We start from the raw sequence: 16427 nt of genomic DNA on the forward strand, positions 1-16427 counted from the left end.
GTAGGAATGGGATAGATAATGTAGGGCCTTCTAGGTTATGTGAGGGAGTCTGAATTGAATAATACAATAGGAAGCCATTGAAGAGTATTAAGATGGAGAGTTATATAATCAGATTTTAGCTTTGAGTACCGTAGATCATCGGGGCTACTCTGTGAAGAATGGGCTCTAAGGGAGAAAGAAAGGAAGCAGAGAAATCATTTAGGAGACTCAGGCAGCAGTGATTTTTATAACTTAAACTAGGGTGATAATAATGAGAAGTGGTGGGATTGTGGCTGTATTTTGGGAGTAGCACCAACAAATCTTCCTTATGGATTAAAGTGGGATGCGAGAAAAATAATTAAGAGTCCTCTAGATTTTTGTCCCGAGGATCTGGATAGATAAAGGGGATGAAGTGAGCAGGACTGGAAGATAAGTGTTTTAAGTGATAAAAATCAAGAGGTCTGTTTGGACATGGTAAGTCTGAGATGCCTGTTAGACATCCAAGAGGCACTGTCAGTCAGGTAGGTAGCTGGATGTGTAAGTCTGAAGTTTAGTGAAGAAGGACAAGTATGGAGATTTAGATTTGGAGGTCAGCTTACGGTTTGTAATTAAAACCATGGGAATAGATAAGGCCACTTGGAGAGCATACACATGAAACAATTAGAACACAGTTAACTCCTGAGCAGTTTGATACTGATTGTGCATACTGTCAGAAATCAGATAAGGGCAAGGTTTGTATGGGTTATAATAAAGAGAGAGAGGGCTTCATTATTGAGAAAAGACATGAACCATGTCCTAAAGAATTAGTAAGATTTGGCTAAGGCAGAGAGGAGGGAATCCAGTACAGGGAGGAGAGGCAGAATAAAGAATGTGACTTAGCATGGTGGTCGCATTAATCTGCTTGGCCCAGTGAAGTGAGTGGTGATTTAGGGATAGTTGTGGGAAATGTGATATAATTAGTGTGACGCCAGACCCTGGATTCCCCTGAAAGTTTTGATTGACAGATGTCTCTTTGATGTAATAGGTCAGTGATGGCGAACCTATGACGCGCGTGTCAGAGGTGACACGCGAACTCATTTTTTTGGTTGATTTTTCTTTGTTAAATGGCATTTAAATATATAAAATAAATATCAAAAATATAAGTCTTTGTTTTACTATGGTTGTAAATATCAAAAAATTTCTATATGTGACACGGCACCAGAGTTAAGTTAGGGTTTTTCAAAATGCTGACACGCCAAGCTCAAAAGGTTCGCCATCACTGTAATAGGTCATAGGAAGCTGTTACTACAGGTTTGAGGGAAGTGACTTGATAAAAAAACAAAAACAGTGCTGACACAGTGGAATGTAGGGTGAAATGGAAAGTCTTAGAGAAGAGAGGCTAACTTCTAATTAGGGCCTGAACTAGTTAAATACAAATGTAAATGCAAAAGAAAATGCCAGCCATAAAGACACATCAAAAAAAGAAACTGCTAAGTCTTATAAAATGGAATCCCAGAGATGAGAAGGAAGAAACAAAGATGACTGAAACCTTGGAATTGGACAAAATGAGGTCTTTGGAAAGGGTTGCTTATGGGCCAGGGGAGGGTGGGTGGTGAGGAAGGAGAGCAAGATAATGAAGCTCCATTTTGAGGTGGGATAGAAATTTTGGAATCATTCACATAGAACAGTGGTTCCCAAACTTATTTGGCCTACCGCCCCCTTTCCAGAAAAAATATTACTCAGCGCCCCCTGGAAATTAATTTTTTTAAAATTTTAATAGCAATTAAACAGAAAGATATATGTATTAATGTTTCTACCTTTTTCGTAAAATATAGTAAAGAAAGGTGTAAATTAGAAACATTGAAGTTTGAAATTATGAAACTATTTATTGAACTCAGAATAGAAAGGTAATACAAAAAAAGTTAAAACAAATGCACCTGTGGCCATCACCGCCCCCCTGGATCGCTGCAGCGCCCACCAGGGGGCGGTAGCGCCCACTTTGGGAATCACTGACATAGAAGTTGAAACTGAGAGTGGAAGCACCCTGAGTTTCTGAGAGGCCCAGGACAGAACCTTAGAGAATGTCGATAATTGTTTGGATGACCTGAGTAATGGTAAGCTGCTATTTTTAACTAGAGGCCCGGTACATGAAATTCGTGCACTCAGGGGGGTCCCTCAGCCCGGCCTGAACCCTCTCGCAGTCCGGGACCCCTCAGGGGATGTCAGCCTGCCAGTTTAGGCCCAATCCCTGGGGATAGGGCCTAAGCTGGCAGACAGACATCCCTCTTGCAGTCCAGGGCTCTTGCAGTCTGGGACCCCTCACTCCTTACCGCCCGGCTGCAGCAAAGGCAGGAGAGGCTCCCGCCACCGCCGCTGTGCTCACCAGCCCAGCCGTAAGCCTGGCTTCTGGCTGAGCAGCGCTCCCCCTGTGGGAGTGCACTGACCACCAGGGGGCAGCTCCTGCATTGAGCATCTGCCCTCTGGTGGTCAGTGCATGTCATAGTGACCTGTCGTTCCACCCTTCGGTCAATTTGCATATTAGGGTTTTATTATATAGGAATTGGGTTTTCTGAAGGTTTAATTATAAAATGGTAGTGGCGATGGTGAGTATATCTAAAATGATGTCTTAGGCTAATCCTGTTACTTGGAGGAAAAAATTTTAAACATTTTAATATTTTATTTACTAGTCAGAGGCTCTTTGGGTTCCTGGAGTGATTCTGCATTTTAGTTATTGTATAATGCTGTAGACAGATACCAACATTATAGAAGATTGGCATGTATATAGTATATTCTGGCAGACATCCTGGACTTACACACACACACACACACACACACACACACACACACACTTTTTTTTGCAAATGTTTTCTGTTCCTCTCCCTTATTCTCTTAAAAGTAGAGTAGAATGTAGTAACATTTTAAACACCCCTCTAATTCTGTTTAACTGTTGTGAATTCAGTTTACCAAAAATAATAATAATAATAATAATAATAATTCAAGAGTACAGGTAAGAAAATCTTGTAAAGAAATAAAATAAAGATAGTAGAATAGTACACTGAAGTAACATTTTCTTTTTTTCCTTTTTTAAATACATTTTATCGATTTTTTACAGAGAGGAAGGGAGAGGGTTAGAGAGTTAGAAACATCGATGAGAGAGAAACATCAATTCAGCTGCCTCCTGCACGCCCCTGACTGGGGATGTGCCTGCAACCAAGGTACATGCCCTTGACCGGAATCAAACCTGGGACCCTTCAGTCCGCAGGCCGACGCTCTGTCCACTAAGCCAAACCAGTTAGGGCTGAAGTAACATTTTCGTTTAGAGATACAGACACTTCCTTTGGAGGTATAAATAATTTATTTTTTATTTATAGTTCATTCATTTGTTAGAGAGGGCCAAAGATATTGCTTTGAGCTTTCTTGTAGCCAAAGCAAAAGGTGATAATGGGTCATTTACAAGATTCACAGTGTCCATTGGATCAAAACATTGTTTTTCAAATTTCTGAGATCTGATGTACATAAAAAGGGACAGTCATAACAAGGAGCTTTTTATGATTTTTCTTATAACATTTTTTATTTCTCTTAGCATTGTGGTTTCCAACTTTGTATAGAAATTGAGGTACTGTTTGTAGAATACCACAGCAAACAAAATAACTAACTAGATAATTATGTGCTAATTCAGATGGTACCTCACATTAGATTCTGGTTGAATAGACAGAGGAAGATGATATTTTTGAGAAAAAAATTAGGAGAGTAATATTTAAAATTGAGAAACTTCTTTTAATTTTCTGTCGCTGGAAAAATGATGACTTTATCAGAGTGTAGTGACTGAATACTTCAGTTCAGCTAGCGGAGCATATTCTGTGGAGCATGGCTTGTGCTGGCACTATGCTTGCACACATCCTAGTAGCTGCTCAGTGAGGGATGGTTGTTTTGGGGGTATTGGCTGTGTTCAGAGTGCCATGAAATTAAGTCTTCATTTCTCTCCAAAATTTTTCAACTCGGCTCATTGATTTGGGGCAGGATGTGTGTGCATAATCTAGTTTTGTGATTTCACATTATGTAGTGATATTACAATTCTCTCTGCATAAAATTTTAAGGTATTCATCTGTTTCATAAGTTAAAGGATACTTTCCTTAAATTGTCATAAATATTTAAAATGTAAACATTTGTCACTACTTAGGAAACAACAATGACTAAAGCAATAATTATGAACCACATGAAAACTAAGTTGAATCTTATGAGATCTTAAAATCTTGAGACACTGATATTATGAGAAGACAAATGTCTTTGGGAGGCCAATCATACTTGTGAATATTAGTGCAAGAAATAAACTTTCTTAGTTTTTTCACTGTGAATTCATTTGAAGTCTGATCATGGCTGTGAGCTTCATAGATTCTCTCCTTTCCTGAGGATTCACTTTCTCCATATCTGTCCCCAGACTGCTGCCTGCAGCTGGGAAGGCTATTGTATATTTTAGGCTTACCTGCCTTTTGGTTTTAGTTTTGCCTGCAGCAGTATATTTGTATATTTTAGGCTTACCTGCCTTTTGGTTTTAGTTCCTAGCAGTGCTTTTCTTTCACTATTTGGTGTTATGTTCTGATTACAGGAGTAACAATTTCAACATTATCACAGTACCTCCAATTATCAGGCCCTCTACTTAGGTTGTTATTAAATATCACAACAGCTCTTTGAATGGCTAATAAATAGAGCTCTTTCCCATTACTGAGGGCAGAAACACAACTTATTCTGGCTTAAGCAAAAACAAGGGTATTGTGAAGGGCTTCTTGGTTGGCTGGAGCCAGGGGCTCAGAGGTTATCAGGAATCTTTCTCTCATTTTTCCAGTCTCTTTCCTTTTGCATATGGGTATTCTCCATGTAGTAGAGAATACTGTACAGGCAGCTCCAGGCTTACTTCATTCCAGCTGAGCAACCCCTCCCCTTCTGTTTCAAGAAAAGGACTTTATTTGTCTTGCTGTGTTGTGGTCCATTTCTGGAGTAACATTGGGGTTAGAGGGTTAAGGTACTCTTAGTTGGATCCTGGATCACATGCCCACCCCTTTGATGGACAGCTTTGCCAAAGTCATAGGGAATAGATAGTAGGATTGAGATAATTTCCCAAAGGGAAGACGAGAAGGATGCTGGGCAGATAGCTATTATAGTATTAATACACCTGTTTTATATGTAGATGAGGAAACTGAAACTGAGCCGTAGGAATATAAAGAAACTTGCTCAAACTCACAAAACTAATAAATAGTATATCTGAACCACAGTCTTTTGTCTTCAGGATTCACATTGTTCTGTGGTAGAAGAGTTGTCTTCCTTTACCTTTAAGCTCTCTTGACAGGGAGCATTCCTAATTCTCCTAATTATTTTCACTTTTTATGGAGATAAAAATTAACCAGGAAAAAGAATTAAGTGAAAACTATCCCTCTTTTTTCTTTTTGGTTGAGAAATGATGAGGAACAGAGTATGTGTAAAGTCTAAGATTGATGAGACAGCATGGTCTCATTGGAGACTTGATGTTTGGTGGGAAAGGGGCATGGCAGGAGAATGCAACCCACCAATAGCTACCAAACCACCTGGGGGAAGAAAATAACTTGTGGTTCCTGCTTTCCTGTTTTGTTTCATTACTAGCATTTTTTAAACCCTTACCCGAGGATATGTTTATTGATTTTTAAGATAGAGAGAGAGAGACATTGATATGAGAGAGAAACATCAATTAGTTGCCTCTCGTGCATACCCCAACCTGGGACCACACCTGCAACCTAGGTATATGCCCTGACCGGAATTGAACCCACAACCTTTTGGTGTAAGAGGCGATGCTCCAACCAACAAAGCCACACTGTTTATTATGGAGAAATCTTCAGTTTTCAGCACCATGTATGTTAAATAGGCTCTTACGAGCTGGTCTAGGAACTTACAATGTAGTTTCTGTGGGAAAATGATTTCAAGGTGCTATAAACTTCTGGAATACTAACCAATAAGTAAATTAGGGATTACCTGTGATAGATTATCTAAAAAAGTGAGGATCTACATTTTCTGGGGTGTGAAGGTGTTAAGGTTAGAGGGAAAGAGTGAATCAGAAATAGATAAACTCTGCAGAAAAGGAAATGAAGGATGTCAAAGGCAAATTTTCCTTGCTCTGTGTTTTATCCAAGGCTCTGATAGTATAATCACCTTTGGCCACTTAAAATCATCTTTTTCTCCTTTAGCTTACTATTATAAGTTGCTATCAACTGGCATATTGCATATTAATGCTTTTTTTTTATTTAATGAGGTTAAAATTGGTGCCTAAAGTGGGTCTCTATTCATGGGATAACTTCTTCATTATTTAGCTCTTCATCATTGGAGGGTAATTGAAAGTTGACCTACTAAGGGAAGAATACAGTGGGGCCTTGACTTACGAGTTTAATTAGTTCCATGACGGAGCTCGTAACTCAAATTACTCGTATGTCAAATCAAAGTGAACGAGTGAGACACGTGATGCTGGGCTGATGTTGTGGCGTTCACTGTGATGTTCGCTGCGCCAACTAGTGGTGGGGTATCTGAAGCTGGCTCATAACCCGAATTTTAGCTCGCAACTCAAAGCAAAAAATCGGCCGAGAGACGGCTCGTATCTCGAAAAACTCGTTAGTCGGGACACTCGTAAGTCAAGGCCCCACTGTAAGTGAGAAAATAAGTTCCTGGTAGAATGCCACTCATGGTGGACACAGTCTCTTTCTGGTTCTTATCTCCTTACTGTCCCATTGAGGGCAAAGTCTTGTTTTCACCTTGTTTCCTATAAGATGTATTTGGTTTAGATTTCTAAAATCCATAAGGCATACTCACTTTTATAATGTCAAACATTTTTATATTTAATGGTTGAAGTGCTTTATTTTAGAGACTGGTATTCACTGTGGAAGGTTCTATTTCAAAAATAATATTTTTCTTATACTTAGCAATTTTAACATTAGATTAGAGATTGATGGCATGCATGTCCTACTGGAGAATTTTTTTCACCCAGAAAAGCTTTTTTCCCCTTGCTTTCTACCCCAAGTGATAAATAACTGAAGTGTTAATACCATGCTGAGTGTTCCTCTGTAGGTATATTCCCCTTTTTTGTCTACTATTTTTAAACCACAACTAAAAATAGTATTTAGTTTCTTTAACATTTTTTGCTAGAATATATAATGTTAATATCTTCATTGCCACTTGTAGCAGCAGTTTATGTTGTAATAGAATCAGTCTTGTAAAGCAACGAATTACCTTAATTTACTTTGAAATTTTTAAACCGATGTTTTTTATACTCTAGTTTTATTAGCTCTCTGGGAGTGAGCTACATGATGTTGTGCACTGAAAATTACCCAAATGTTCTGGCCTTCTCTTTCCTGGATGAGCTTCAGAAGGAATTCATTACTACTTATAACATGTCGAAGACCAACACTGCTGTCAGGCCATACTGTTTCATTGAATTTGGTAAGGGCTTGATTTTTTTTCCTTTTAATTATCCTGTCTCCAGCCAGTCATAAGGGATTTTTTATCTTCACTGGGGGGAGAAATGGGGGAGAGGGAAAACTCAAAAAATTCTGCTTTTGATAGAATAATTTAACAAATGGTCTATAAATTATGACAACATCTTCATATTAGAAAAAATTGAGTTTGAGCTGTGGAGCTAATTTTGATTATTGGCATAAAGAATTAATCCCAGAGGATAGTTTCTGAATGAGAAATTTATAAGCCAGAGATTCAGAATTTTGTGTTTGTGTGATAATCTTTTATAGTCTGCTTAATATAGAACAGAGGTTTGCAAACATTTGCTGCAAAGGGCCGTATAGTAATTATTTTAGGCTTTAAGCACCATAAGATGCCCTGCCATTATAGCTGGAAAGCAGCCATAGGCAATGTAGAAATGGATGAATGCAGTTATATTCTAATAAAACTTTATTTGCAAAAATGGTCAGCAGACTAGATTTGGCCGGTGGGCATTAATTTTTTTGACTCCAGATGTACAAGGGAAAAAATAGTGAAACCAAGTTACAAATTGTGAAAATAAAATTGGAATATTATTTAGGACAGTGGTCGCCAACCTTTAGGACCTCGCAGACCACTGGTTTGCAACCGCTGATTTAGGAAATATCTTGGAAGATATTTAGGAATTGTCTTTTATTAAATTTATTTTTTGTAAATATGCATTCTAATGGTGTAAGCAATAAATAAGAAAACAGGTTTATAAGAACATGGAATTTACAGTGTATGTTCTTATGGAATTGCAACTGATAAATACAGACTTACTATTTTATGAGATATGAATCCCTATAAAAATTAAGATTTTGGTTTAAAAATTAAAGCTATTATTTTTTTGTTTTGTTGTAGAAGTTCAAAGTAATTCATTGAAGTGGATATACTAGTAGAAATATTCTCAGTCAGATAGTGTTAAATCATTAGTTTACTTACAATTATTAATTCCTACGCGGTATCATTTCTAGAGTGAGCAACTGATAACTCCATGATATATTAACCATGAAACATAAATATTAGAACACTTCATGACAATTCAACAGTTTTGGATAACAAATTAAACAGTTTATCTGCAAAATTTACTACCCATAAACCTCACACTCTCAAATTATTTAATTAACAAATGACTGCAAGGACATTTATTTTTTATTTTACATAGATAACTTCATTCAGAGGACCAAGCAGCGATATAATAATCCGAGGTCTCTTTCAACAAAGATAAATCTATCTGACATGCAGACGGAAATCAAGCTGAGACCCCCTTATCAAATTTCCATGTGCGAACTGGGGTCAGCCAATGGAGTCACATCTGCATTTTCTATTGACTATAAAGGTGCTGGTAAGATTTCTTCTGGTGAGTGCTGGATCTCAATTATTTTATTTTAAAAACTGAGCAACTCTCAAAAATGAACTATTTTTATTTTAGTATTTTAAAGCAAGTACTTGAGAGAATGTAGAAGTTCAAAGTAATCCTTTCTCAGTGGCTTATGTAGTAATCTAGATATGTGACTAATCAGGAAAATACTTTTAAATAGCAATTTCAAAGGAACTGTGTGGTAGGGAAACATTTAAGAAGGTTTCTTTGTAAGCAAATGTTTCTGGAAGTGAATAGTTTATTTATAATAGTAGTATATGTTTAGAGGCATGTAAAGTACTCTGCTTTATATCAAAATGGCTAGATATATTCAAGGCCAGGGTTTTTGACAGTCACAGAAAATGTGATCATCTACTCACACCTCCCCTCCCAAATAAGGACTTATAGTTGTGACAGTTTGAAAACTTCTGCTTAAAAATGGAAGCCTCATTATTTTATAAGGTAGCATATGCCATAGTTGAATTGCTTATTTAAAAAAAAATCTTCCTTATATTTGAGCTAAAGTCTGTTTGCTATAATGTTTATCTATTTGTCAAAGTTCTGTGACCTCTCCTCAATTCCTTTAGCCTTTTTGTCTATGACATTTTGAAACCCACCCTATCCTGGAAGCTTTTATTTGTTAGTATTCTTCAAATGTGGTGTTCAGGACTGAACACAATAATTCATATTTGGTTGAATACAAATTATGGGAGAAAAGGGAAACAGATTTCATTAAAATAATCTAGCCAGTCGAGAAACAAGTAAGCACACAAATAACAATAACAAACCCAGGGGGAGAGGAGGTGGATTAAGACCCAGAGTTGTTACAGTATGTTATCTAAAATGTCCAACAAAAAGTTACAGGACATGCAGAGGGAAAGTATAATACGTACACTGTGTGTGTGTTGGGGGGGGGGGGGGAAGCAGGCAATAGAAGCTGCCTATGACAGTGACCAGATGTCAGATTTAACAAAGACGTCCAAGTAGTCATTATAATTATTTTCAAAGAACTAAATGAAATCGTAATTTAAAGAGTAAGGAAGTACCCTCGCCGGTGTGGCTCAGTTGGTTGGAGCGTCCCATACACCGAAAGGTTGCAGTTTTGATTCCTAGTCAGGGCACATGCGTAGGTTGCCGGTTCGATCCTCAGTTGGCATGTGTATGAGGAGCAACTGATAGATGATTTTCTCTCACATCAGTGTTTCTCTCACTTTCCCTTCTCTGAAATCAATAAAATCATATCCTAAAAAAACAAACAGGAAGATATGACAATGAGGTTGCATCCAGTAGATAATATAAACAGATAGAAATTATAAAGGAAAAAGAACCAAATGGAAATTCTGGAATTGAAAAATGCAACTAAAATGAAAAATTGACTAGTAGGGTTCAATAGAAGATTTGAAATGGCAAAGAAAGGTTAGTATACTTGAAGATAGATCAATGGAGGTTATGTAATCCAAAGAACAGGAGAAAAAAGAATGAAGAACAGAACCTCAGAAAAATATGGGATACTATTAAGCACACCAACATATGCATGATGGGAGAACCAGAAGAAGGGAAGAGAAAGCAGCAGAGCATTTGAAGAAATAATGGCTGAAAAGTTCCCTAATTTACTAAAAAAAAAAAAAAAAAAGTACTTTTCTAGGAAGCTCATTTAACTCCAAATAGGATATATGCAAGACACCTATAAACAGTTGAAAATGTTGAAAGACAAAAATAAGAAGAAAACCTTGAAAGCAGCAAGAGAAAAACAACTCACCACTTACAAGAGAACCTCAAAAGATTAACAAGTGACTTCTCTCAACAGAAATAGTGGAGATCTAAAGATAGTGGGAGAACATGTTCAAAATACTCAAAGAAGGGGGGGAAACCTGTCAACCAAGAATCCTTATGTTTCAAAACTGAAGGTGAAATAAAGACATTTGCAGATAAATAGAAGATGAGAGGATTTGTTGCTGGCAGACTCGCCTACAAGGAATACTAAAGGGAAGGGAAATTCTTCAGGTTGAAAGCAAGTGACCCAGACAGTAATTTGAATTTACACACACACACACACAATCAAAGAGCAATGGTAAAGGTAATTATAAAAGATAGTAAACGTACATTTTTCTTTTTAAAAGCAATTGTATAAGATAATGTATATAATGTATTGTTGGGTCTCTGATATTAGAAATGAAATATATATCTACACTAATAAAAGAGAAACATGGTGTAGAAATGAAATATATATTTTTAATAATAGCACAAAGGTGGTGGATGGAAGTAAAGCTGCATTGGGCAAAGGAAGTACTCCAGGTGGTCATTTGAATTCACAGGAACAGACACGGGAAAGAAAAGCAAATTAAACCTAAAGCAAGAAGAAAGGAAATAATAAAGATTAGAGCAGAAATAAGTGAAAATGATATGGAAAATAGTAAAACATTGGAGAAAAATCAAACCAAAAGCTGATTCTTTGACTATAGGGTCTGGTTTAAGGAAGGACATGTAGCTCAACAGTAAAGAATGGAGAGTATGGAAACAAACCTTTGCATTATGGTAAATTCATTTTTTAACAAGGGCACCATGACAATAGTGAAAGACTAGTCTTTCAAGAAATCATGCTGGGACAATGGATACTTATACGTATATAAAAGAATGAAGTTGGATTCCCACTTCACAAAGTATCTAAAAACTAACTCAAAATGGATCAAAGACCTAAGTTTAACAGCTGAAACTATAAAATTCTTAGAAGAAAACAAAGGTGTAAATATTAGAGGAAATACAAAGGTGTGACTTTGTATTAGGCAATGATTTTTTAGATTTGACACCAAAAGCACAGTGAAAAAAGTAAAAATAGGTAAAGTGGAATTCATCAAAATTAAAAATCCTTGTTTTTCAAAAGATACTATCAAGAAATTGAAAATTGTGACAATCCACAGACATAGAAAATATTGGCAAATCATGTATCTTCTAAGGAAGAATATATTACAACTCAACAATAAAAAGACAATCCAATTTTAAAAAATGGGGAAAAGATTTGAAAAGACATTTGTACAAAGAAAATGTGCAACTGGCTAATTAGCACATGAAAAGGTACTCAACATTATTAGTCATTAGTGAAATGCAAAACAGTAAGGAGATACTACTTTACAATCATTAGGATGGCTATCCTATATAATAAAAAGCTAATATGCTAATTAGACCGAACAGCAGAACAACTGTCTGGACAACCTTCTGGAAGAAGGTGGGACTGCAAGGGCTGAGCCCCTTGCACAAATTTTGGTCATTAGGATGGCTATAATAAAAATAAAACAGACAATAACAAGTGTTAGCAAGGGAGAACCCTTATATATTGCTGTGGTGGTGTAAAATAATGTATCTGCTTTGGAAAATAGTATGGAAGTTCCTAAAAAAGGTAAACATAGTTATATATGATCCAGCAATTCCCCTAAGTACATAATCCAGAGAATTAAAAATGTATGTGTAAATAAAAATGTGTACATGAGTGTTCATAGCATTATTCATAGCAACTGAAAGTGGAAACAGTCCAAATGTCCATTGACTGATGAACAAACAATAGTATATCTATGCAATAGAACATTATTAAGCAATAAAAAAGGAACGAAGTATTGATACATGGTACAATACTATGCTGTAAAAAAAAAAAAGGAATTCTTACCATTTGCAACAGCGTGGATGGAACTGGAGAGCACTATGCTAAGTGAAATAAGCCAGTCAGTGAAAGATAAATACCACATAATCTCACTCATTTATGGAATATAAAGAACATTATAAACTGTTGAACAAAAATAGATAGAGGCAAAGAAACATCGAACAGACTGTCAAACTACAGGGAGAAGGTAAGAGAGGGTTGGGGGGCGGGTAAGAGATCAACTGAAGGGCTTGTATGCATGCATTTAAGCACAACCAATAGACGCAAGACACTGGGGAGCCAGGGAGGACAAGTACCGGAGGGTAGGGGAGGCAGGGGGGAGGTCAATGGGGAAAAAAAAGGAGACATATGTACTACTATTTGTAATACCTTAAACAATAAATAAAACACACACACACACACACACACACACACACACACACAAGAACATTGTGCTATGTAAAAGAAGCCAGATATAAAAGGACACATTTAAAATTTCATTTATACAAAGTGTCCAGAATAGGCATATCCAAAGATGTAGAAAATAGATTGGTGATTGATAGGAAGCTGGAGTGGTGGAGGGGAAATAGGCAGTGACTATACTAATGGTTATGAGATTTCCTTGGGGGGTGATGAAAATGTGGAATTAGATCATTGTGATGGTTCAAAACTGTGAATATACTGAAAATTTCTGAATTATACACTTTAAATGGTGAATTATATGTGGATTAATTTTCAATCTTTAAAATCACTAATAAACAAGGGATTATTACTAGTACTTAGAAGATTTCCACTTAGAGCAGTGATGGAGTAGTTAATTCAGACCAACAATCCCACTAAATACATGTAGAAAAGCTGAGTGGAATGTATATATTCTATAGAAGGTATAGGTCTATTGTAGAAGTTAATCTAAAATAGAATCTTCCTAAAGTCTTTGGATATACAAGATAACTGATAACTAAGAATTACTGATAACTAAGAAACTGAGGAAGATAGAGGCCCTGGGAGATGAGCCCAATGTTTGGAGCAACTTTTTCCTTTGGGGTTTATATCAATCTGAGCGAACAGCTGACAGCCTCAAGACTAGGAGACTGGGATTAGGGCAGACAGAGCCCACCAAGGTGGTGAATCTCATGAGCAACCTCTCCCCCCTGCTCCCAACTTTGGTTTAGCTTGGATGTCTATACTTTAGGAATGTGGGTAGATAGGAATATGCAGCTGACAGGCTTTTGTCGGGACTGCCCTTAGTTTTGAATCATATTGGTCTCTAAAATTGGATTGAGCTGATTCCACAGTGCTGTTCTCCAAAGATCCTGGCAGAAGCAAATAGTTCTCCTGGAAAAAGTAGCTTCATAAGCTTCAAATTATAGTTACAACAAGATTTTGAAAATAGAATCTTTGGCAAACACAATCATAAATAACCAGGCATGTGAAGAGATTAAACTGCATGAACGCAAACCATCAGAATTAATCTTTCTTTCCCCCTATTTCCTCTCTTTTCTCCCCTCTCATTAAAACCATGGAAGCCAGAGGACAACTTAGTCATATCCTCTAAAGGATAAAAGAAATAACTGCAAATGTAGAATTCTGTGCATAACAAAAACATCCTGAAAGAATGAATTGGCAAGATTAGATATCCTTGTGTTGTTCCTGATTCTGATCTTAGCAGGGAAAGCATTCAGTATTCCAGTTAACTATGATGTTAACTTGGGGTTTATGTAGATGCTTTTTTGAGAAAATGTCCTTATATTCTCAGATTGATGAGAAGTTTTTATCAGGAATGTAAGTTATATTCTGCCAAATGCTTTGTCTACACTTACTGAGATGATTATGTGATTTTTCTTTTTAAAAGCTGTATGTGGTGAATTACTTTGCTTTCAAATATTAAACCAACCTAGCACTTCTGTGATAAAACCCACTTGGTCATGATGGATTATCCTTTTTATATATTGTGAGACCCAATTTACTAAAATTTTGTTAAGATATTTTGTATCTGTGTTTATGAGGGAATTGATTTGTAGTTTTCCTTTTTTCTAATGTTTTTTACTAGTTTTGCTCTCAGGATAAAGCTGGCCTCATAGAATAAATTGGGAGGTATTACCTCTTTTTCAATGTTTGGGAATGTTTCTGTAGAATTTTTTTTCTCCCCTTTTTACTCGATATGCTTTTATTGATTTTTTGAGAGAAAGGAATGGGGGAGAGAGAGAAAGAAACATTGATGAGAGAGAGAAACATCAATTGGTTGCCTCCCACACACACCCGTCTAGGAATCGAACCCACAACCTAGGGATGTGCCCTGACAGGGAATTGAACCCACAACCCCTTGGTGTACAGGACAATGCTCCAACCAACTGAGCCACCTGGCCAGGGCCTATTTCTTCTTCTTTAAATGTTTAGTACAGTGAAGGCTTTAAGCCTCTAGTTTTCTTTGTGGGAAGGTTTTTGTTGTTGTTGTTTTTTTACTACAAATCAGTTTCTTTGATGGAAGTAGGGTTATTCAAGTTACCTGTTTCTTCATGAGTGAGTTTTAGTAGTTGGTTTCTTTTAAGGAATTTAAGGAATTTTTCCATTTCATTAGCATAAAGTTAATATTCTCATATCCCTTTAATATTTGTATAATTGTTGTGATGTTGCCATTCTCATTTTTTATACTGATAATTTTTGTCTTTTGCATTTTTCTTCTGATCAGTCTTATTGGAATTTATAATTTTTATTGATTTCCTTAAAGAACCAGCTTTTCCTTTCATTGACCTTTTTATTGTTTTTTTTTTCCTATTTCATTGATTTATGTTCTGATCTTTATTACTTCCTATGGTCTGCTTACTTAGGGTTTAATTTGCTCTTCTTTTTTATAGATTCTTGAGGTCATTTATTTGAGAACTTCTTTTCTAGTCCAGACATTTAGTACTATTTATCTCCCTTTCAATACTGCTTTAGCCCCTAGCCAGTTTGCTCAGTGGGTAGAACTGAAGGGTCCTGGGTTCAATTTCAGTCAAGGGTATGTACTTTAGTTGCTGGCTCTATCCTGGCCCCAGTCAGGGCCCGGTTGGGAGGAAACCAATTGATGTGTCTCTCTCACATTGATCTTTCTCTTTCTCTGTCTCCCCCCACCCCTTCCACTCTCTCTAAAAATCAATGGGAAAATATCCTTGGGTGATGATTAATGAAAAAAAATAAAATAAAAATATTGGTTTAGCTACATTTCATAAGTTTTAGTATATTGTATTTTCACTCTCCTTTTGTTCAAAATGATTTTAAATTTTACTTTTGATATCTTTTGTGATCCATGGGTTATTTAAAAAAAGTCTACCTTTATTTTATTTTAATAGTTTTAAATATGTAGAGGTTTTCCAAATATCTTTCTGTTATTGTTTTCTAGTTTAATTCCATTGTAGCCAGATACCAACTTATGTATAATTTTAATTATTTTACATTTATTGAGATTTGTTTTATTCCCCCAGAATATGATCTATCCTTAGTCATTTTCTGTGTTCATTTGAAAAGAACATGTATTCTGTTGTTGGGTGGAGTGCTCTATAAATGTCATTTAGATCAAGTTGGTTGATATTCTTTAAGTCTTTTATATCCTTGATGATTTTTTTGTCTACTGTCAATTATTGAGAAAGGGGTGTTGAAATCTCTGACTATATTTGTAAATGCATATCTTTCTCCTGTTAGGTCTCTAATTTTTAGTGTATTCTAAAGTTTGTTATTAAGTGGTGCACAAATATTTAGGATTGCTTTATTCTCTTAGTGCAGGATAATTACAGTGCCTAGTTCATTGAGTTCTTGGAAGAATGAAATGAGATTGTATGTATAAAGTGCTTGGTGCCTGACAACTTGCCTGACACTCTGAGAGCAGCCACTGTTAGCAACAGCAGCAGCAACAGATGGTACCTGTCTTTTTATCCATCTTCAGAGATCTTCACTAGTTCTCTACCACTTCTGTGTTACCACCACCTTCCCCCTAATTATCTTTCCTCCTCT

General features: G+C 36.3%; 1 protein-coding gene across 3 annotated transcripts in view; it reads left to right on the plus strand.

Moving 5' to 3' along the window:
- The window catches only part of SEC22A (SEC22 homolog A, vesicle trafficking protein), a 60888-nt gene that overhangs the window by 19767 nt on the left and 24694 nt on the right, over positions 1-16427 (plus strand). For all 3 annotated transcript variants that reach the window (XM_014545247.1, XM_005873104.2, XM_005873105.2), the window contains exons 3-4: positions 7250-7413; positions 8615-8809. In XM_014545247.1, the coding sequence (XP_014400733.1) occupies positions 7250-7413; positions 8615-8809 (359 nt within the window). The remainder of the gene's footprint in view (positions 1-7249; positions 7414-8614; positions 8810-16427) is intronic.

This window comes from Myotis brandtii, unplaced genomic scaffold (assembly GCF_000412655.1).
Source record: "Myotis brandtii unplaced genomic scaffold, ASM41265v1 scaffold4, whole genome shotgun sequence".
NCBI classification, from domain to species: domain Eukaryota; kingdom Metazoa; phylum Chordata; class Mammalia; order Chiroptera; family Vespertilionidae; genus Myotis; species Myotis brandtii.